Source organism: Indicator indicator, chromosome 5, assembly GCF_027791375.1.
Source record: "Indicator indicator isolate 239-I01 chromosome 5, UM_Iind_1.1, whole genome shotgun sequence".
NCBI classification, from domain to species: Eukaryota; Metazoa; Chordata; class Aves; order Piciformes; family Indicatoridae; genus Indicator; species Indicator indicator.
In genome coordinates this window covers 37,187,984-37,208,242 of record NC_072014.1, presented here as the reverse complement: position 1 = coordinate 37,208,242, position 20,259 = coordinate 37,187,984, and the positions used below count along the sequence as shown (strand labels likewise).

General features: G+C 52.1%; 1 protein-coding gene across 4 annotated transcripts; it reads right to left on the bottom strand.

Annotated features, from left to right (window-relative positions):
* Positions 1-2,359: 2,359 nt before the first annotated feature.
* Positions 2,360-18,001, bottom strand: ACVR1C (activin A receptor type 1C). Of its 4 annotated transcripts, XM_054381201.1 has the most exons (9): positions 17,779-18,001; positions 16,762-16,764; positions 8,856-9,101; positions 7,750-7,980; positions 6,583-6,750; positions 5,355-5,511; positions 4,285-4,409; positions 3,327-3,457; positions 2,360-2,485 (listed from the first exon to the last, which is right to left on the bottom strand). In XM_054381201.1, exons 1-9 carry the CDS (start codon positions 17,930-17,932, stop codon positions 2,360-2,362), a joined length of 1,341 nt encoding a protein of 446 aa, XP_054237176.1. In that variant the 5' UTR covers positions 17,933-18,001. The 4 variants fall into 4 exon arrangements, with proteins under 4 accessions (XP_054237176.1, XP_054237177.1, XP_054237178.1 ...); XM_054381202.1 differs by lacking the exon at positions 16,762-16,764; XM_054381203.1 differs by lacking the exons at positions 8,856-9,101; positions 16,762-16,764.
* Between the last annotated feature and the right edge of the window lie 2,258 nt (positions 18,002-20,259).

Genomic DNA, 20,259 nt, shown 5'->3' with positions numbered 1-20,259 from the left:
AGTGCTACCCAGCAGACAGTCCCAGTGCTGAAAACGTCCATCTGGTGGTGAGGGGGTTCAGGAGATACCATTCTGGACAGCACTGAGGAGCACAAACACTTCCCCCACCAGCATGGATGTGCTGGGGACATGCCTGAGCCCATCCACGGTCAGAGGAAATCCGGGCAAGGAGATCCTGCTCCGTTCAGTGTCCAGACCTGCTGTAGGGACTAAGCATGTTTCTAAAGTGATCCATTTCTAATTTCTGAGTCTATTACCAAAAAGAGAATCACAATGACTGAAGTGTCACAGGATCCTTTAGAGCTGCAGGAGGGAATGAGTTCAGGCAAGTGCAGATGCCTACAGAAGTAGCAAAGTGCAAAGCAGATGAGTTTGAAATTCTCAAGGGGTGTCTGGGAGGAGCAGTTAAGGAAACAGAACTAAGTGAGGTGCCCAGAGAAGATGTTAATTAACTTTCCCTTTCAGGTCACATTCCATGCATCACCTTTTTGGTTGATATTAAAAAAATAATTAAAAAAAATAAATAAAATTAGAAACATCAATCAGGAAAGGCTAAATGTGGTAGCTGGTTGAGCACCCTTGAGGTGGAGAAGATGGTCTGCAAGCACCAGGAGCTCTGGAAAGATGGAATGCTTCCTTCTGGACATCTTCCTGAGAGCTAAAGCAACTCTGGAAAGTTCATCTCACCTGCGCTGCAGGTCAGATGCAGATATTCAGAGTGAGTGCAGTCACTTAGAAGAGACTGAGCTGAAAGGTAAAATCTCTGAACAGAATTAGTTCTGTTCTAGCTCAAGCCAGGACAAGAGTTTAAATACTTTTGAAGAAACAGCCTGAGAAGGATGTAAAACTGCTTCTCCTCCACTACCATTGATGTCAGACAGCCTATTCTGCACATTCAAGAGGAGCCAGTTACAGTGGAGAAGACATTTCTTTTTCCCCCACTTAAAAAAAAAAATAACAACTCTTTGATTGTTCCTTTTTCACAAAAGGACTTTTTTGGTGGTTTTTTTTTTTTCCTTTCAAGTTACGTTCTACAAGAACAAATGCTGGATCTTGGCTCTGCAGATCTTCTGATAGTCAAGCCAGCATCATGCTTTGGATCATGCAGCAGTGACAGTGACCCTCCCCAAACAGCTTGGAAAGGTCACCTCTACAGAGTTCCCTGGTGTGCTTTAGGCAGGTGAAGCACAGAAGAATTAAACCTAGGAGATGACTTTGATGACATCTCAGAAAGCATGCTGGAGAGAAAAAAAAAAAAAATCCCTTAAGGATCAAGTAGAAATGTCCTCTGCCATTCAGCCAGCAGCCCCTGAGAGGACCTGGCTTATTTAACACAAGCAGGAGTGACTTAGAAGTTGTGCAAACAGCTAAACTGATTCCAAAGATATTTATGGGGCAATCAACATCCATAAAGAGTGGCTCATGGGCATTGAGGCATCCCCTAAGTCCCCTGGCATGGCAAGGTGGAGGCACCACAGCCACGAAGGAACCATTTGGCCAAGTTTTAACTGTTTTCCAATAATATATTTTGGTAAAGCTTCCTCCTGAACCATCAAAAGGCACTAAAAAAAAAAAAAAGAAAAAAAGAAAATTGAAAAAAGTGTCAGCAGCGCTGGATTGGCAAGATGAGGTTTAAAAATACAGACTTTCTTGGTTCAGGGGGGAATTTCCCCCATGCCAGCCCTATGTACCTATCACAAAAATATTGCCTCTCTTGTTTTTCCTCCCAACTGTGACTAAAGAAAAGCTGTCCCTTGCTCGAGATGTTCAACAAACAGAGCAAAATGGAAGCTAATGAGCAGCTGATGAGATGCTTCTGTTCACAACCTACATTCTCAGTGGAGCCTTCACCCTTTTGGTTTCCTTAGGGAAAGGTAAATAGAGTCTTGAAAAAACACATCCCACTGTGAAACCCTTTCCAGATTTCTGTGTCAAAAGACATAAAAGCTGGCTCAGATTTTGGTCTTTCCCTTGGTTTGAGGGTAAAACCCCTGGCTTCCCCTGCAAACAGGCTTTCACCCAACACCAGCTGCCTCCAGGCCACCCAGGGTTTGGCTAGGATGGAAAGGACAACAGCAAAGGTGTTTCTAACACTGCCATGGTGTCCTAAGCTCCTTTCTCAGCATCTCTTTGACTTCAGGAACCCCAAGCAAGTCCCTGACTTGCTGTATGAAAGATGAGTCGAGAGCTGCCCTTTCTGTCGGCCGAGGGTGAGGTTGGACCTCAGTGCTCCAGTTCGGGCACTTCAACACTGAGCTGTGCCTGAGGTAGACCGAAAAATAAAAGTAGCATCGCATCACACGTGAAAAGATGGGCAGAAGAACTTGTTCTCTTCCTCCTCCTGCTCCAGGGAGGTCAGTCAGGCTTTGGAGTCCTCTGGCACACAGAGCTGAGAGATGGTCTTCTTGACGCGCAGGGCGGTGAGGCGGGCGGCCCCGTTGGCGTGCCAGCACTCCCGCATGATCCTGCCCATCACCCGCAGTGCCTGTGGGCCAGAAACACAGGGATCAGCTCAAGGGCACAGCCACCACCTCTGCCATCTCCTCTCTGAACTGCAGCACTGGATGCTAGAGGCAGAGGTACCACAGCGGCCTCAGAAAATTCAGGTATCACAGAATTACAGAATTAACCAGGTTGGAAAAGACCTCAGAGATCACCCAGTCCACCCAGCACCAGCTGATCAACTAAACCATGGCACTAAGTGCCTCATCCAGTCTGATTTTAAACACTTCCAGGGATGGTGACTCCACCACCTCCCTGGGCAGCACATTCCAAGGGCCAATCTCTCTCTCTCAATTTCTTCCTAACATCTAGCCTGAACCTCCCCTGGTGCAGCTTGACACTTGTGTCCTAATATTATTCATATAATCATAGAATGAGAGGAAATGGCCTGAAATTGTACCAGGGGAGGTTTAGGATGGATGTTAGGAACAATTTCTTTCCTGCAGGAGTGGTCAGACGTTGGAACAAGCTGCCCAGGGAGGCGGTGGAGTCACCATCTCTGGAGGTGTTCAAGAAACACGTGGACACAGAACTGTGGGAGATGGTTTAATGGCCATGATGGTGTTGGGTTGATGGTTGGACTTGATAATCTTAAAGCTCTTTTCCAACCCAAACAGTTCTATGATTTCTATTCGATAATTTGGGAGAGAGTTTGGCACTTGGTGCAAAGAGAGTTTCTCTGGATTGATCTAGGAGCTCAAAACAACCAGCTGGGCATCCAAAATACATTTACACCCAGGAGAAGGTGGACACCAAGTTCCCTGTGTCTCTCCAGAAAACTCTCCTAATGTAAATGTTGCAATGAACTGGAAAGCTGCTTTTACCTCACAGCTTTGCCACTGGTTTGGAACATTTGGTCTCAGCTTCTGCTCACAAACCACCCTTCTCATATCTTCTATGGAAGGATCAGAAGGCACCACGTCGTAGTAAGGCAGTTGGTACTCCTCGGTAACTCCTAGGGAAGATTCATTGTGTAGGTAACATAAGAGTCAAAGCAGCTGCTCCAGAACAGACTCTGACTGTTTTTTACAGGCATTAGGAGAGAAGAGAATAACATAGAATCACAGAATACACCTGGTATGGGTGATGCTGATTTGGCAGGGGGGTTGGACTGGATGACCTTTGGAGGTCCCTTCCAGCCCCTGACATTCTGTGATTCTGTGAGTAGTCTGGGCTGGAAGGAACCTCCAAAGGTCATCCAGTCCAACCTCCCAACAGGCAGCAGGGACATCCCCAACTAGATCAGGCTGCCCAGGGGGCCCTCGTTGAGCCTCACCTTGAGTATCTCCAGGGATGGGGCCTCAACCACCTCCCTGGGCAACCTGTTCCAGTGATCCATCACCCTCGCTATAGAACTTGTTCCTAACATCCAATCTAAACCTGCTTTTCTCTAGTCTGAAGCCATTGCCTCTCGTCCTGTCACTGCAAGCCCTTACAAGCAGTCTCTCTCCATCCTTCCTGTAGCCTCCTTCAGGTACTACCAGGCTGCTATTAGGTCTCCCCAGAGCCTCCTCTTCTCCAGGCTGAACACCCCCAGCTCCCTCAACCTGTCCTCATAGCAGAGCTGCTCCAACCCTCTGCTCATTTTCATGGCCTTCCTCTGGACCCTCTCCATCAGGTCCACCTCCTTCCTCTACTGAGGGCTCCAATTTGGTGCCACCTTGGCCCACTGCAGCACAACAGGGCTCTACCACCACACACAGCCAAGACAGTTGTCAGTGCTTTTGTTGTGTCTGAGCTCAGATGGGTCTGGATTGCAAGAGGGGCAGGCAGGGAGCTCACCTCCCACAGAGCACCTTCGGGCTATCTCCCAGTACACCAGGCCGAGAGAGTACATGTCTGCACGCTTGAAGGACTCGAAGATGTTGGTGTTCATCACGTCATCCAGGATCTCAGGGGCCATGTACCTTTAAAGCACACAAAGGTCACTTGCCAGAGGCAGAGCCTTTGAAGGCTGCGCTGCTCTGCGGCGTGCGGGGCCAGGCAGCAGCAGGTCACCGCTAAACCCTGGTCCTCAGCAGCACATCTCCGTGGCTTTGAAACCCCTCCAGGCATGGGGAGTCCACCACTAAGCTGGGCAGCCTGGGCCAGGCCTGGACAACCCCTTTGGGGAAGAAATGGTTGCTCATATCTGAAGGAATTGATCTAAACCTCCCCTGGGACAAATTGAGGCCATTCCCTCTTGTCCTAGCACTTGTTTCTGCCTGGCTCCAACCTCCTTTCAGGGAGTTGTAGAGAGCAATGAGATCTCCCCTCAGCCTCCTTTTCTCCAGACTAACCAACCCCAGTTCCCTCAGCTGCTCCTCACCAGTCCTGTTCTCCAGACCCTTCACCAGCTTTGTTGCCCTTCTCTGCACCTGCTCTAGCACCTCAGTGTCCTTCTTACAGGGAGGGTCCCAAAATTAAATCCAGTATCCAACGTGTGGCCACACCAGTGCCCAGCACAAGGGGACAATCTCTGTCCTGGTCCTGCTGGCCACTCTATTGCTGATCCAAGCCAGGATCTTGGCCACCTGGGCATGCATTGGCTCATCTTTAGCCACTGTTGACCAACCTCCCCAGATCCTGTTCCACTGAGCAGCTTTCCAGCCACTCTGCCCTGAGCTTGGAATGTTCATGGGGTTGTGACCAAGTGCAGCAGGGCCTGGCACTTGGCACTGACGAACATCCACACTGTAGAGCAGTGATCTCCATGGGATGGTGAGCTCCAGCCCAAGCCATGGCATCCTCCCCACCCAGTGGGGATAGAGGACTTGGATCCATCACCAACACTCAACAGATCCAACAACAGAGGCTGAAGTCACCACCAAGGGAGGGAAAGGCTGAGAGAAGCCCTCCCTGCCCTCACCCACCTCCTGGTGCCCACTCTGGGGTTCTGGGGGATGTCGATGGTGTTCATCACCGAGTCGTGCTTCACCGCCAGGCCCAGGTCCGCGATGGCGCAGGTTTCGTTCCTCTTCACCAGGATGTTCTTGGACTTCAGATCTCGGTGTGCAATGGCTGGCTTGCCTGCCACAGAGGAGACAGCCACCTTGGGTTTGCTCACAGCACTGTGTGTCATTAAATACCAAGCAAGGAGGCAGCCCCAGCTTTATTTACTCTGTGGAAACCCCTGGAGCTTATTTTGTCCCAAGTAAATCTCTGCTGAACAGTGAGACACTGGAAGACATTGCCCTGGGATGCTGTGGATGTCCCCTCCCTGGAGGTGTTCAAGGCGGAGTTGGAAGGGGCATTGAGCATCCTGGGCTAGGGGAAGGTGTCCCTGCCCATGGCAAGGGGGGTTGGAACTAGGTTGGAACAGCTTGCTCAGGGAGGTGGTAGAAGCCTCATCCCTGGAGGTGTTTAAGGCCAGGCTGGATGTGGCTCTGAGCAACCTGCTGTAGTGTGAGGTGTCCCTGCCCATAGCAAGGGGATAGGACCTAGATGATCCTTGAGGTCCCTTCCAACCCTGACAATTTTATGATTCTAGATGATCTTCAAGATCCCTTCCAACCCAAACCATTCTATGATTCTCTGAAATGCTACTGAACTTAAGCCCCTTGTGGGCACTTTTGTTCCAGAATCTGTTATCTCAGGAACAGTACACAGGATGTGGAACTGGAACCATAGAATCATAGAAACTTCTTTACAGTGAGGGAGACAGGGCACTGGAACAGGCTGCCCAGGGAGGTTGTGGAGTCTCCTTCTTTAGAGACCTTCAAAACCCACCTGGATGCACTCCTGTGCAGACTACCCTAAGTGATCCTGCTCTGGCAGGGGGGTTGGACCTGATGATCTTTGGAGGTCCCTTCCAACCTCTGATATACTGTGATACTGTGATAGAATGGTTGGTATTGGAAGGGACCTCTAAAGGTCATCCAGTTCTCCCTCTGTGTGGAGATCCTTCAGCACAGCCACCCCACAGCCCATGGAAGTCGGTGTGGTGAGCACTGGGAGATGATCTCCTTGCTCCCCTCATGCTGCACCACACGCTGGGGCTGCTTCCCCTTTGCCAAGTGCTTTACTGCACCGTGGGTTTTGCAAGCACCACCAGAGCTCCTTTGCAACACCTGAGGGACAGGTGGGAAGAGAAGCACTTGCCTTGGGTGCCAACGATCTCCATGTGCAGGTGTGCCAGGCCGCTGGCCACCGACAGTGCCAGCCTGACCATGCCCTCCACCGTCACCGTGCCTCTGTTCAGGTAGTCAAACAGGGAGCCCTGCTCGTGGTACTCGGAGACAAGCCACAGCTGAGTCCATGTCCCATTATCTACCCAGGGAAGCAAGATGAGTGATTATTCACCTGTGCCACCTGTGCTGTCACACATCCAGATGTGATTGAAGCGTTTCATGGGGGGTTCTCCCCAGCGCTGCTAGAAAACTGAGTTCAGGTAACTTTGGACCGAGAAAGAGAAAGGACTGAAGCCAGGCAGCCCACAACTATCAAAGAGCATAGTATGGTATATGATGGAGGGGAGGAAGAACAGTCAGGGGCTGCTGAGTGTGCCAGGCTGCTGGCCACTGACAGTGCCAGCCTGACCATGCCCTCCACCGTCACCATGCCTCTGCTCAGGTAGTCAAACAGGGAGCCCTGCTCGTGGTACTCGGAGACAAGCCACAGCTGAGTCCACATCCTGTTATCTACCCAGGGAAGCAAGATGAGTGATTATTCACCTCAGTAAAAATACCCTCCCCTGTTCTGTGGCTTGCTCGGGCATGTAAAGGGACACCTTTGCTGGTCACCCCACCAGGGGGAACTCAGGAGAGCTGCAAGGCTCGAAGTGGAGTTTCAGATGGGAGGTGGGGCAGGGAAAGCAATTCTAAGAGAAGCTAGGGAAGGGTCTAGAGCACAGGTCTTGTGAGGAGCAGCAGAGGGAACTGGGGTTGTTCAACCTGGAGAAGAGGAGCTTGAGGGGAGACCTTCTGGTTCTCTACAGCTCCCCCAAAGGAGGTTGAAGCCAGATTGGTCTCTTCTCCCAACAAACAAGCAATAGGACAAGAGGATATAGCCTCAAGTTGCATCAGGGGAGGTTTAGGTTTGACATGAGGAACAACTTCTTCTCCAACAGGGACGACAACAAGGCCTGGTCTAGGCTGCCATGGGCAGTGGTGGAGTCCCCTTCCCTGGAGGGCTTCGCTGTGGAGATGTGGTGCTGAGGGCCACGCTTTGGCGGTGCTGGGTGAAGAGTCAGACTCAATGAGCTCAAAGGTCTCTTCCAACCCAAACTATCCCACAGCTCCATGCCTCCCTGCACGACTGGCAGCATACCCTTGTTGTCAGCAGCAATGAATCCCAGGATGTTCTCGTGCCTCAGCATGACCGTCTGGTAGATCTCTGCCTCCCGGAACCACGACCGCTCGTCTCTGGAGGAGAAGATTTTCACAGCCACGTCTTCCCCACACCATTTGCCACGCCAGACTTCACCAAACCGGCCTTTGCCTACGATCTCCTGCAGGACAATGGTCCTGGCAATGGTTCTTTGTACCAGCAGGGGTAAACCTAGTTTAACAAGAAGAGGAGGGGAGGAGAAAGGAAGGGGGAGGGAAGGGAAGGAGGGGGGTTGGAGGGAAGGAGGGGAGGGGAGGGAAGGAGAGAGGGGGGGAGGGAAGGAGGGGGGGGAGGGAAAGAGGGAGGGGGGAATGGTAAGAGGGAGGGGGGAATGGTAAGAGGGAGGGGGGAATGGTAAGAGGGAGGGGGGAATGGTAAGAGGGAGGGGGGAATGGTAAGAGGGAGGGGGGAATGGTAAGAGGGAGGGGGGAATGGTAAGAGGGAGGGGGGAATGGTAAGAGGGAGGGGGGAATGGTAGGAGAGAGAGGGAGGATAGGAAAAAGGGGGAAGGTAGGAGAAAGGGGGAAGGTAGGAGAAAGGGGAAGGGTAAGAGAAAGGGATGGGTAGGAGAGAGGGGAGGGTAGGAGAGAGAAGGGGTAGGTAGGAGAGATTGTGAACTAGTTCAGGCCCAGAGGTGGACATGTTCCAGGTGGCTGTGCTCATTGCTGCAGTTACGTTTCATACCTTTTATTGCCAGCTCAGCCACCTCAGCCAGCAAGGTTTAGTATCACACTGAGGCTGCCTGCTGAAGGAGCTCCTTGAACTCATCCACTCAAACAGAGAATCAAACTCCTGTCATTTGACAGAAAATGGGCAAAGAAAGCCCAGCTACCACTGGAAGCTGTGGCCAAGTGCATCAGCACAAAACTCCTCTCTTGTCATGGGACTTGTCATAGAAGAGAACAACTCAAAGAATCCCAGACTGGCTTGGGTGAGAAGGGACCTTTAAAGGGCAGCTAGCCCAACCCTCCCTGCAGTCAGCAGGCAGACCTGCAACTGTTGGCAGCCACGACAAGGGGAGGGAGGTGAGCAGGGCAACCACCTACCAGAGCCAGAGCCAGAGGTGGTCATGTCGTAGATGAGATCCTTCAGCGTCTTGCCCGAGCTGACCAGGTTGCACTCAGAGAGGGGCTCCTCCACGTTGGGTTGCTTGGCCCTGCCACGGGCACAGCGCCAGCCATGGCACACACAGACTGCCAGCACTGCCAGGAGGGACACCACACAGACTGGCACCGCCACCAGCACTACCAGCACCACGGGGCTCACGCTGGCTCTGCCAGGAGACTCGGATGCTTTTGGAAGACAGAAGGGAGAATGAGGTGTTGGGGGGGGGAAGACAGTAAGTGAAGAAATGCTTCCTTCTGTAAGGATCTAGTTGAAGATGTTCCTGTTCACTGTAGAGAGAATGGACTAGATGATGAACCTCAAAAGTCCCTTCCCACCCAAACCATTCCATGACCTTCAACTCAGTCAGGTCACTCGGAGCCCCAGACAGCCTGACCTGGAAGGTCTCCCCTCAGCCTCCTTTCCTCCAGGCTAAACAGCCCTAGGTCCCTCAGCTGCTCCTCACCAGCCCTGTGCTCCAGACCCTTCACCAGCTTTGTTGCCCTTCCCTGGACATGCTCCAGCCTCTCAATGTCCATCTTGAAGTGAGGGAGGAGCCCAATGAGCATCAGCAGCCTGATGCCTCTGGCCATTGCCTGTTCCTCCCCTCCAGTTAACTTTACAAGAGAAGTGCTGCTTCTGTGGTATTAAGTCCTTCTGAAAACAGAAAACTGGTATGTCTTGCCCAGGAGCTTGTCCTTTAGAAGCCTCCAACAGGACACTCAAGGGTTATCAGGTAGATTTGTAAGAGGATTTGTAAGCAGGATCCCTCCTTGCAGCTGCTGCATGTTGACAGACACACCGTGGGTTCCTAAGCTGGTTCTGATGATGCTTCCAACATGGCAGAGATTCCCTCTGAGGTATGAATTGCACCATATGAACTTCAGTGCTGCCCCACAGAGCTGCTCCAGCCACTCAGGGCCACATGGGGGAGAGATGCTGCATGCAGCTGCATGATACTAGCTCTGGGCATGGTGTAGGCTGTGGAGGGAGATGCCAAGGTCCTTTTGTCTACTGGCTATACAGAAGAGAAAGTGCAGACCTAAGCTGGTGGCACCTATCCAAACCCTTTCCAATTCTTCATAGAGCACACATGGGAGGCTGGTTGGGGGCCATCTCCCACCCTGACCCCTTGCAGCAGGGTGTCCTGCAGCCAGGACATGCCCACACCATGATCCCTTGGGATCCTCGGGTCCCACCACAGAAACCACGCACAGGAGTGGGAACAAACAGCACAGGAGCAAAACACGTGACAGGCAGGGCCCAAAGAGGACTTAAAGGCAACCTCACCAGGTGATGTTTGCAGGAGTTGTGCAAGGTTAAACTCCTTGGGACATGAACCCCCTCGTGATGACCTAAGGGCAGCAAACCAGCGCCACCAAGCACAGCCTTTTGCAACCCCTGTCCCGAACGTTCTGTTCGCTGCCCGCCCGCTCCAGAGCAGAGAAGCTGCAGACATGCTGCTGTGCATGACACAGAAATAGCTCATCTGGCAAGAGCTAGCAGTTTCACAACCTGGGACACTTGCATTCCAGCTGTAAACAACAGAGTACTTCTGAACAGGCTAAAAAAAAAAAAAAAAAAAAAAAAAAAAGGATTGGTTTGGGTTTGGTTTTTTGCCTCCTCCAGCAGATCCAAGATCCTCACACACAGTCTTTTTTCCCTTCTGCCATGTGGAGAGCACCACAAGACTTTCAAAAGCCCCAAACTACTTAAGTTCCTAAGCTGCTGTTAGATATTCTCTGAAATGCAATAAATAAAAGCAAAAAAAACCCCAAAATCTCATGGGGACTTCCAGGCAGACCCTCTCAAAATGGCTTTGCTGCCTTTTGCTGGCATGACAGAGAGTTGGAAGTCAAAATCCTAAACCCAGAGAACTCTTTGCTGTGCTGAAGTGTCCCACAGCTCATGAGCGTGTGGCTGTGCACACCAAACACATCACAGAACCACAGAATGGGTTGGGTTGGAAGAGACCTTCAAGATCATGCAGTGCCAACCTGCCTGCCATGGCCAGGGACACCTCCCACTAAACCAGGATGCTCAAGGCCTCATCCAACTTGGCCCTGAACACCTCCAGGGAAGGAACATCCACAACCTCCCTGGGCAACCTGTTCCAGTGTCTCACCACCCTCACTGGAAAGAATTTCTTCCTTATCTTCAGTCTCAGTCTCCCCTCCTCTAGCTCAAAGCCATTGCCCTCATCCTATCACTACCAGCCCTCATAAAAAGCCCTACCCCCATGCTTTGCTCTCTGAGAGGTGACATTTTCTTCAGCCAGCCTCTGCAAGGAGCCTGGCCAGAAAGCCAAGAGTCCTGTGACAGAGCACCCACCCAGCCTCAGTGTTCAGCATCTGGAGAAGAGAAGGCTGAGAGGGGATTTAATCAATGTTTGTAAATACCTGAGGGCTGGGGGTCAAGAGGGAGGGGACAGGCTCTGCTCACTTGCACCCTGGCATAGGACAAGGGGCAATGGATAGAAACTCCAGCACAGGAGGTTCCACCTCAACATGAGGAGGAACTTCTTCAGTGTGAGGCTCACAGAGCACTGGAACAGGCTGCCCAGGAAGGTTGTGGAGTCTCCTTCTCTGGAGACTTTCCAGACCCATCTGGATGTGTTGCTGTGTGACCTGTACTGGATTCTATGGTCCTGCTCTGGCAGGGGGGTTGGACTCAAAGACCTTCAGAGGTCCCTTCCAACCCCTAACATTCTGTGAGCTGGAATGATGGTGCTGGCCATCCAGCTTCTCTCAGTGTTTCAAGATTGAGAGGTCAGGATGAGCAGAAGCATGAACTTTTCTCCACACACTTAGAGCCATGCAAATGAAGACAGCAGAGCTGAGGAAGGTCCTCTTAACCTTCTCTGCTAACACACATAAAGCACCCCAGCAAGTCACTGCCTCCACCCAAGGAGGGAACTGAAACCACTGAGCAAATTTGCTGCTCTGGAGAAGACATAGGAAACAGCACTTTGGGACATGGTTCAATGGCCATGGTGGTGTTGGGTTGATGGTTGGACCTGATGATCTTAGAGGTCTTTCCCAACCCAAACAATTCTATGATTCTGTGATTCATGGAGGAGGAGAAGCCTGGAGAAAATCCACCAGGGTGCACATCCCTGCAGGTGAGGCAGGAGCTTTGCAGGCTCTTCCCTCCTGGTTACTGCAGCCAGGGACACCAGCCTGTTCTCCAGCTCTTCTGCTCTGGCTCAGCTCAGAGGGCTGTGGTGTGAATGAAGCAGCAGTGACTGGAGACCAGCAGCAGGAGGCTCCCTGAGGGCAGGAAGGGCTCTGCTGGCTTTGCTTGCCCGTGCATGAATTCCCACAGCAGAACTGTCCTCACTCTTCCTGGGGCCAAACATTCCCCTCCCCATAACCAAATGTAAGCATGAGGTTGTCAGAAGCTACAGCACTCTGCTCCAGGGCTGCAAGGCAAAGGTCTGCCATTCAAGAACAGGCTTGTGAGAGAGGCAAGCCCTGCTCACAGGTGAGGTGGGAGCACAGATCACAAGCACAGTCTCCCAGCTCTGGCCTGCAAACCCTGTGGGACACAAGTCTGCAGCTAGAAGAATCACAGAATCATAGAATTGTCAGGGTTGGAAGGGACCTCAAGGCTCAGCCAGTTCCAACCCCCCTGCCATGGGCAGGGACACCTCACACTACAGCAGGTTGCTCACAGCCACATCCAGCCTGGCTGCAAAAACCTCCAGGGATGAGGCTTCCACCACCTCCCTGGGCAACCTCTGCCAGTGTCTCACCACCCTCATGGGGAAGAATTTCTTCCTAACATCCAATCTGAATCTACCCACTTTCAGTTTTCCTCCATTCCCCCCAGTCCTGTCACTACCTGACACCCTCAAAAGTCCCTCCCCAGCTTTCTTGCAGCCCCCTTCAGATCCTGGAAGGCCACAAGAAGGTCACCTCAGAGCCTTCTCTTCTCCAGACTGAACAGCCCCAACTCTCTCAGTTTGTCTTCACAGGAGAGGTGCTCCAGCCCCCTGCTCATCCTCCTAGATCAAGCCTCCTAGATCTCAGCAGCAGCTCCTCAAAGCAGCCTGTCACAAGCTGAGGTACACAGAGAGCATCTCTTCAGCCCTGCTAGGACATCCTGCTGATGGGGAAGGTCACCTCCAGTCACCTGCTGGAGCAAAACAGTTCGAACAGTAGAAGCCTGGAAATTAATTCAGGGTAACAGAGAAACCTCTGCATGTAGAGACTTGATGCAAACCACCACGAGGGGATAGCTGCCAGCAGCCAGGAGCACTCAGACCAGGTGTCCAGGCAGATCCTGCCCCTGAAGGTGAGCATTTTGTGGCAAACCAACTCAGCCCAAGCAGGACCTCCTGGCAGGCAAGGAGAGCAGCAGGAGCTGTGCCAGGCAGGCAATGCCATCTGCAGTTCTGCTGTGGGAATTCATGCACGGGCAAGCAAAGCCAGCAGAGCCCTTCCTGCCCTCAGGGAGCCTCCTGCTGCTGGTCTCCAGTCACTGCTGCTTCATTCACACCACAGCCCTCTGAGCTGAGCCAGAGCAGAAGAGCTGGAGAACAGGCTGGTGTCCCTGGCTGCAGTAACCAGGAGGGAAGAGCCTGCAAAGCTCCTGCCTCACCTGCAGGGATGTGCACCCTGGTGGATTTTCTCCAGGCTTCTCCTCCTCCATGAATCACAGAATCATAGAATTGTTTGGGTTGGGAAAGACCTCTAAGATCATCAGGTCCAACCATCAACCCAACACCACCATGGTCATTAAACCATGTCCCAAAGTGCCATGGCCACACCTTTCTTGAACACCTCCAGGGATGGACACTCCACCACCTCCCTGGGCAGCCTGTTCCAATGCCTGACCACTCTTGCAGCAAAGAAATTGTTCCTCATCTCCAACTTAAACCTCCCTTGGCACAATTTCAGGCCATTTCCTCTCGTTCCATCACCTGATATTAGGGAGAAGAGACCAACCCCCACCTCACTGCAACCTTCACTCCTGCCCAAAGGCAAGCTCTCAGAGCCACCTACTCTACTTTTAAACTAGGATCTGCACCATGCAGAGAGGTAGGAGGGTAGGAAGGAAGGTAGGAAGCAAGGAAGGTAGCAAGGAAGGCAGGCAGGAAGGCAGGACTTCCATGTCAAGGTATCTGTGCCAAGTGTCACACTGCATGTGTTATGACTGGAGTCAGAGTGCTGGAGAGCAGCCAGGCAGAAAGGGACCTGGGGGTGCTGGGTGACAGCAGCTGAACAGGAGCCAGCAGTGTGCCCAGGTGGCCAAGAAGGCCAAAGGCATCCTGGGCAGGATCAGGAATAGTGTGGCCAGCAGGAGCAGGGAGGTCATTGTACCCCTGTACACAGCACTGGTTAGGCCACACCTTGAGTGCTGTGTCCAGTTCTGGGCTCCTCAGTTTAAGAACAACATTGAGATACTTCAACATGTCCAGAGAAGGGCAACAAGGCTGGGGAGAGTTCTCAAGCACAAGCCCTATGAGGGGAGGCTGAGGGAGCTGGGGGTGTTCAGCCTGGAGAAGAGGAGACTTCGAGGGGACCTTATCCCTCTCTACAACTACCTACAAGGAAGTTGTAGTCAGGTGGGGGTCAGGCTCTGCTCCCAGGTAACTGGTGGCAGGACAAGAGGGCAGGGTGTGAAGCTGTACTAGGGGAGGTTTGTTGGATATTAGGAAGCACTTCCTCACAGGAAGGTGATTAGGCACTGGGATGGACTGCCTAGGGAGGTGTGGAGGTCTTTAAGAAGAGATTGGATGTGGCACTTGCTGGCATGGTTTAGCTGAAGTGGTGGTGTTAGGTCATAGGCTGGACTTGATGATCTCAGAGGTCTTTTCCAGCCTCAATAATTCTGTGATTCTAACAGGCAGGGGTGCTGCAGGGGCAGTGGGGACAGCCTGGCTCCTGCAGCCCAGATCCACCACCCACACCTCTTGGAAAGTTCATTTTCCCTGTGGCCCTCACACAGCTCCCCTGTGATGTGGCTTCCCTGAAGAAGCACTGCTGGAGGAGGCCAGCTGGAGGACATGCTGGAGGCCAGCACTGGCACTGTTCACTTTCCCACTTCCCCCACATGTTTAGAGCAAAGGGCTCAGGCTAAAGATTAATTTTCCCTGATATGAAATATGAAGCCTGAGGTTTTGCAATGGCTGGTTCAAGCCCCAGGACCACAGACATAAATAGCAGTGTTCTTCCCAAGATTCCAGCATCCCAGATGGAAAAAAACCAAAGCATGGCATTTTGTTTCCACATTTCTAGAGCATGACCACTCTCAGATCTCCCTTCTGCTGGCAACTCAATGAAAAGGACTGAAATAGTCCTGATGGACAGAACGAGAGGAAACAGCCTCAAGTTGCCCCAGGGGAGGTTTAGATTGGACATGAGGAACAATTTCTTCCCAAAAGGGGTTGTCATGGCCTGGTCCAGGGTAGTGGTGGAGTCCCCATCCCTAGAGGGGTTTCAAAGCCACAGAGATGTGGTGCTGAGGGCTATGGTTTGGTGGTGACCTGGCAGTGCTGGGTTAATCCTTGGACTCCATGATCTTGAAGGTCTCTTCCAACCAAAGCTATTCTATGATTCTATTCCTGCTCCAGGCAAGAGGTAAGATCAGGTACCAGGGCACAGACCTGTCAGCTGCCAGGCTCCTCCCTCAGCTGGCTCCTCCAGAGGCTGGTGGGAACAGACCTTCTCTGGCAGTACCCAGCACCTGCCCATCCACACCAAGAGACAATGATCCCCAAGGCTACCACAGCAACACCCTCACGGGCTGCCCTCCTCTGTCTTATGCCATTTCAAATGCTTCCAGTAAAGCCTTCTGAAGTCCACCACACGACAGCAGCTTATAAATCAAGCTATAATTGTAAGTTATCTATGAATTTGCATCTTTTACCCAAGGCACCTCCCACTGATGCCTGTGCAGACAAGCAGAGTGTTCTCCATCTCTGTCCAAAAGCCTGAACCAAACACAAAGCTTGGAAAGAAGGGGCAAAGAATGAAACCTACAAATAGGGGAAAAATTTGTTTTGAGAAAGCCTTGGTTTCATTTACACAGGGAGGGCCACGTTCAGTACCAGCTGTGCAGTACACAGAGCACCTGGAGGTGCAAATCTTCTTCTCCCTCTAATTGGGACCAGGAATCTTGCACCATCTCATCCCTGCTGGGCAAGGATCAATGGCTCCAATCTAATGCCAAAGAGAAGCTCTCTCCCAAAAGGAGCTGAAGAAATCCAAAGCTGAAGGCAGACTAACAAGCCCAGACATCCCCCAGCAGTGACTTGGTGTCCTACACTTCCCTCAACCCACAGCAGAAAACTCGATGTCCCTATGACCTGTACCAACAGGGAGGACACCTCTGCTTTCCTGACCACAGCCAGCATGAGCTGCAGCACCCACCCAGACCACAAAGACATGGCACTCAGTGACACAGCCCAATCAAGGACAACAGGCTTGCCCAGAGAGGTGTTGGATGCCCCCTCCATGAAGATGTTGAAGGCCAGGTTGGACCTGGTCCTTCATTGAGCATTGAGCAGCCTGGTCTAGTGGAAGTGGTTGGAAGTAGATGTTCTTTAAGGTCCCTTCCAACCCAAAGCATTCTATGAATCTATGATTCTCTGAATCTATGAGCCAGGAGAGGTGCTCCTCACACGCTGGGGGACGGTCCCATCATGGCTCAGCCCTCACCACCAACTCAGACATGGGCCTATCTGAAAGCATTTCCCACATACAGCCAATCACCTTCCTTCCAAACCTCTGCAGTCTCAATCCTTACCTGAGCCACCTGAAGCAGGTCTTTGAAACTGTGTGCAGAGACCTTTGAGCCTGTAAATCACTTCAGCAAGGTCTTCAATATCTCTTTGGAATGCACCAGCTAACAGCTCCTCCCCAAGGCTAATTCACAACTGATCCAGGGCATAGGAAGTCCATCAGACAGCACCTCCCTAACATCTGGACTAATACCACTCCAAATTACAAATCCCCTTAAGATATTCCAGCCTGTAAAATCTGAGAGGTTGCCAGTCTTTCCTTCAGACACTTCCTTTTAGCACCATGGTTAAAGCCTGGTGAGATGTCAAAGATAATATCATAGCATCATAGAATTGTCAGGGTTGGAAGGGACCTCAAGGATCATCCAGTTCCAACCCCCTGCCATGGGCAGGGACACCTCACACTACAGCAGGTTGCTCACAGCCACATCCAGCCTGGCTGCAAAACCCTCCAGGGATGAGGCTTCCACCACCTCTCTGGGCAACCTGTGCCAGTGTCTCACCACCCTCATGGGGAAGAATTTCTTCCTGACATCCAATCTGAATCTCCCCATTTCTAGTTTTGTTCCATTCCCCCCAGTCCTGTCACTCCCTGACACCCTCAAAAGTCCCTCCCCAGCTTTCTTGTAGCCCCCTTCAGATCCTGGAAGGCCACAAGAAGGTCACCTGGGAGCCTTCTCTGCTCCAGACTGAACATCCCCAACCTCTTTCAGTCTGTCCTCATAGCAGAGCAGCTCCAGCCCTCTGATCATCCTCGTGGCCCTTCTCTGGACATTCCAGAACTTCCAGATCCCTCTTGTAATAGAGGCTCCAGAACTGGACACAGCACTCCAGGTGGGGTCTCACCAGAGTGGAGCAGAGGGGGAAAATCACCCCCCTTGCCCTGCTGCCCATGCTTCTCTTGCTGCAGCCCAGGATGTGATTGGCTTTCTGGGCTGCAAGTGGAACACCTTTAGCAGATGTAAGAAATCCACTCTCCCCCAGAGCTGCAGGTCAGATTTTCCTGCCTGAAACCCAGCTCCTGTTTGACAGGTGGCCTTCAAACCCCATTGGTAGGCTCTCCCAGCCCAGCACCTCCGCTCTGCCACACCAGCACCCGAGCAGCATCCTGCACTCACCCAGGGGCAGGCGCAGGGTGATGTTGTTGCAGAAGTCAGTGTAGCAGCACTCAGTCTTGGTGATGTTCTTGGAGCTGTGGCAGAAGACCTGGGCGTTGAGCTCCGGCAGGGAGACACAGGACTTGACCACCTCCTCGCGCCCGTTGGTCAGCATGACGGAGGCCCAGCAGGCACCCTCCGTCTGGCAGGTGAAGTTGGTGTGCTCACACAGCTGGCACACACACTTCAGACCTGAATAAAAACAAAAGGGGGTGCCAGATGTGTCACAGCATCACAGCCCGCCCCTCTGCTCTGCCTGGTGTTTGTTCCTTGACCAAAAGTTTCCATCAATAAAAGACAAGTTTAAACACCACCTAGTTACCACTTTGGAGACACCAGTTTGGATCCATATCCTTGTAGAGACAGCTAGAGACCTGAGAGCCCTAGCAGGGAGATCCAGATTGGATCCATATCCTTGTAGAGACAGCTAGAGACCTGAGAGCCCTAGCAGGGAGATCAAGTTTGGATCCATATCCTTGTAGAGACAGCTAGAGACCTGAGAGCCCTAGCAGGGAGATCCAGATTGGATCCATATCCTTGTAGAGACAGCTAGAGACCTGAGAGCCCTAGCAGGGAGATCCAGATTGGATCCATATCCTTGTAGAGACAGCTAGAGACCTGAGAGCCCTAGCAGGGAGATCAAGTTTGGATCCATATCCTCGCAGAGACAGCTAGAGACCTGAGAGCCCTAGCAGGGAGATCCAGATTGGATCCATATCCTTGTAGAGACAGCTAGAGACCTGAGAGCCCTAGCAGGGAGATCCAGATTGTATCCATATCCTTGCAGAGACAGCTAGAGACCTGAGAGCCCTAGCAGGGAGATACAGATTGGATCCATATCCTTGCAGAGACAGCTAGAGACCTGAGAGCCCTAGCAGGGAGATCCAGATTGGATCCATATCCTCGCAGAGACAGCTAGAGACCTGAGAGCCCTAGCAGGGAGATCCAGATTGGATCCATATCCTTGTAGAGACAGCTAGAGACCTGAGAGCCCTAGCAGGGAGATGGACTGAACTGTTCCATTGACTCACAGTATCAGAGTATATCAGAGGCTGGAAGGGACTTCAAGAGATCATTGAGTCCAACCCCCCTGCCAGAGCAGCATCACTTAGGGCAGTCTGCACAGGAATGCATCCAGGTGGGGCTGGAAAGGCTCCAGAGAAGGAGACTCCACAACCCCCCTGGGCAGCCTGTTCCAGGGCTCTGTCACCCTCACAGTGAAAAAAAATGTTCCTTCTGTTTCCATGGAACTTCCTATGCCTCAGCTTCCACCCATTGCCCCTTGTGTTGTCATTGGGTATCACCCAGCAGAGTCTGGCTCCATCCTCTTGGCACTCACCCTGCACATCTTTATAAACATGAATGAGGTCACCCCACAGGTTCCTCCTCTCCAAACTATGAGACCCAGCTCCCTCAGTCTCTCCTCCTCCATTCACCATGTCCCATGGCTGAGGAGGAGGATGGTGGGGTGGCTGCTGGTTGTGGCAGGAGCAGAAGAGACTCATCTCAGACTCTCCAAAGAGCAGAGAAGTCCTGCCAGACATCAGCGCGAATCCAATCGCTGCCTCCGTGACACCATTCGTTGTCTTCACAGCAGTCCCCATCCTGGGCCACCCTCCTGAAGGAGCAGCTTGTGGTGTTCATCTTCAGCACAGGCCCACAGCAAACTTCCTTGGCACCATATGTCTGTGTTTATCCTGGATTCGGGGAACGCCAGGAGCCACATCACCGCCTGCTTTGGCTCTCGCTTGGCACAGTCAGTCACCCAGCAACAGAAGAGGTGAACCTCTTCCTTAAAGACATTACCACGGTCCTGGAAGAGCTGCCAGGAGCAAGACTCCTCAGAGCCAAATAAACGAGAGATCTAGCAGCAGACTCATCACCCACGCTGCAAAACAAACCCATTAGGTGAGGAAATGAACGTGAGGCTGGCGCGAGCGTCTCCGGTGCTGCAGGCACGTCATCCTCATGCTGCCTTCCTCCCCCTCTGCCATGGCCTAAAAATAAAATGGGAAACGGTCCTTCCCACGTCACCCTCGGTAGCTAACTGACAGCTTTCACCATCTTCTGGTACTTTACAGACTGCCTGAGAGGAGCTGAGCAAACCTATCACTGCCAGTCCTGGACAGCTCCGAGGAAACAGGAGGTGAGGAGAGGGTGGCTGAGGGGCTCTGTGAACTCACTCCCATCATCTAAAATAGTAATTTCCAGGATGAAAGGGGACTTGCTCCCATTTGTCACCAGAGCTGGCTGGAAGTCATGCTGGGGCACAAGCTCTCTCTCAGCAGGGAGGTAAGAGGTGCCACGCCACCACTTGAAGACTGTTGCATACAGAGAGTGGTTTACTCTGCTGGAGGTCCATTTTCCTTCTGCAGTGCTGACAGAAAGGCTCTAACTTTGTTTTTGCTGTTAGTTCTGAAGGTTTTGCTCAAAACAAAGTGT

Bases quoted from the DNA above. Each gene is read 5' to 3' on its own strand.
- ACVR1C (XM_054381201.1), bottom strand. From the start codon at position 17,932: ATGCTGACCAACGGGCGCGAGGAGGTGGTCAAGTCCTGTGTCTCCCTG. The intron at 6,751-7,749 runs GTATGCTGCCAG...TTCCCTGGGTAG, and splicing joins CATTGCTGCTGACAACAAGG to ATAATGGGACATGGACTCAG. The intron at 3,458-4,284 runs GTGAGCTCCCTG...AATCTTCCCTAG, and splicing joins CCGAAGGTGCTCTGTGGGAG to GAGTTACCGAGGAGTACCAA.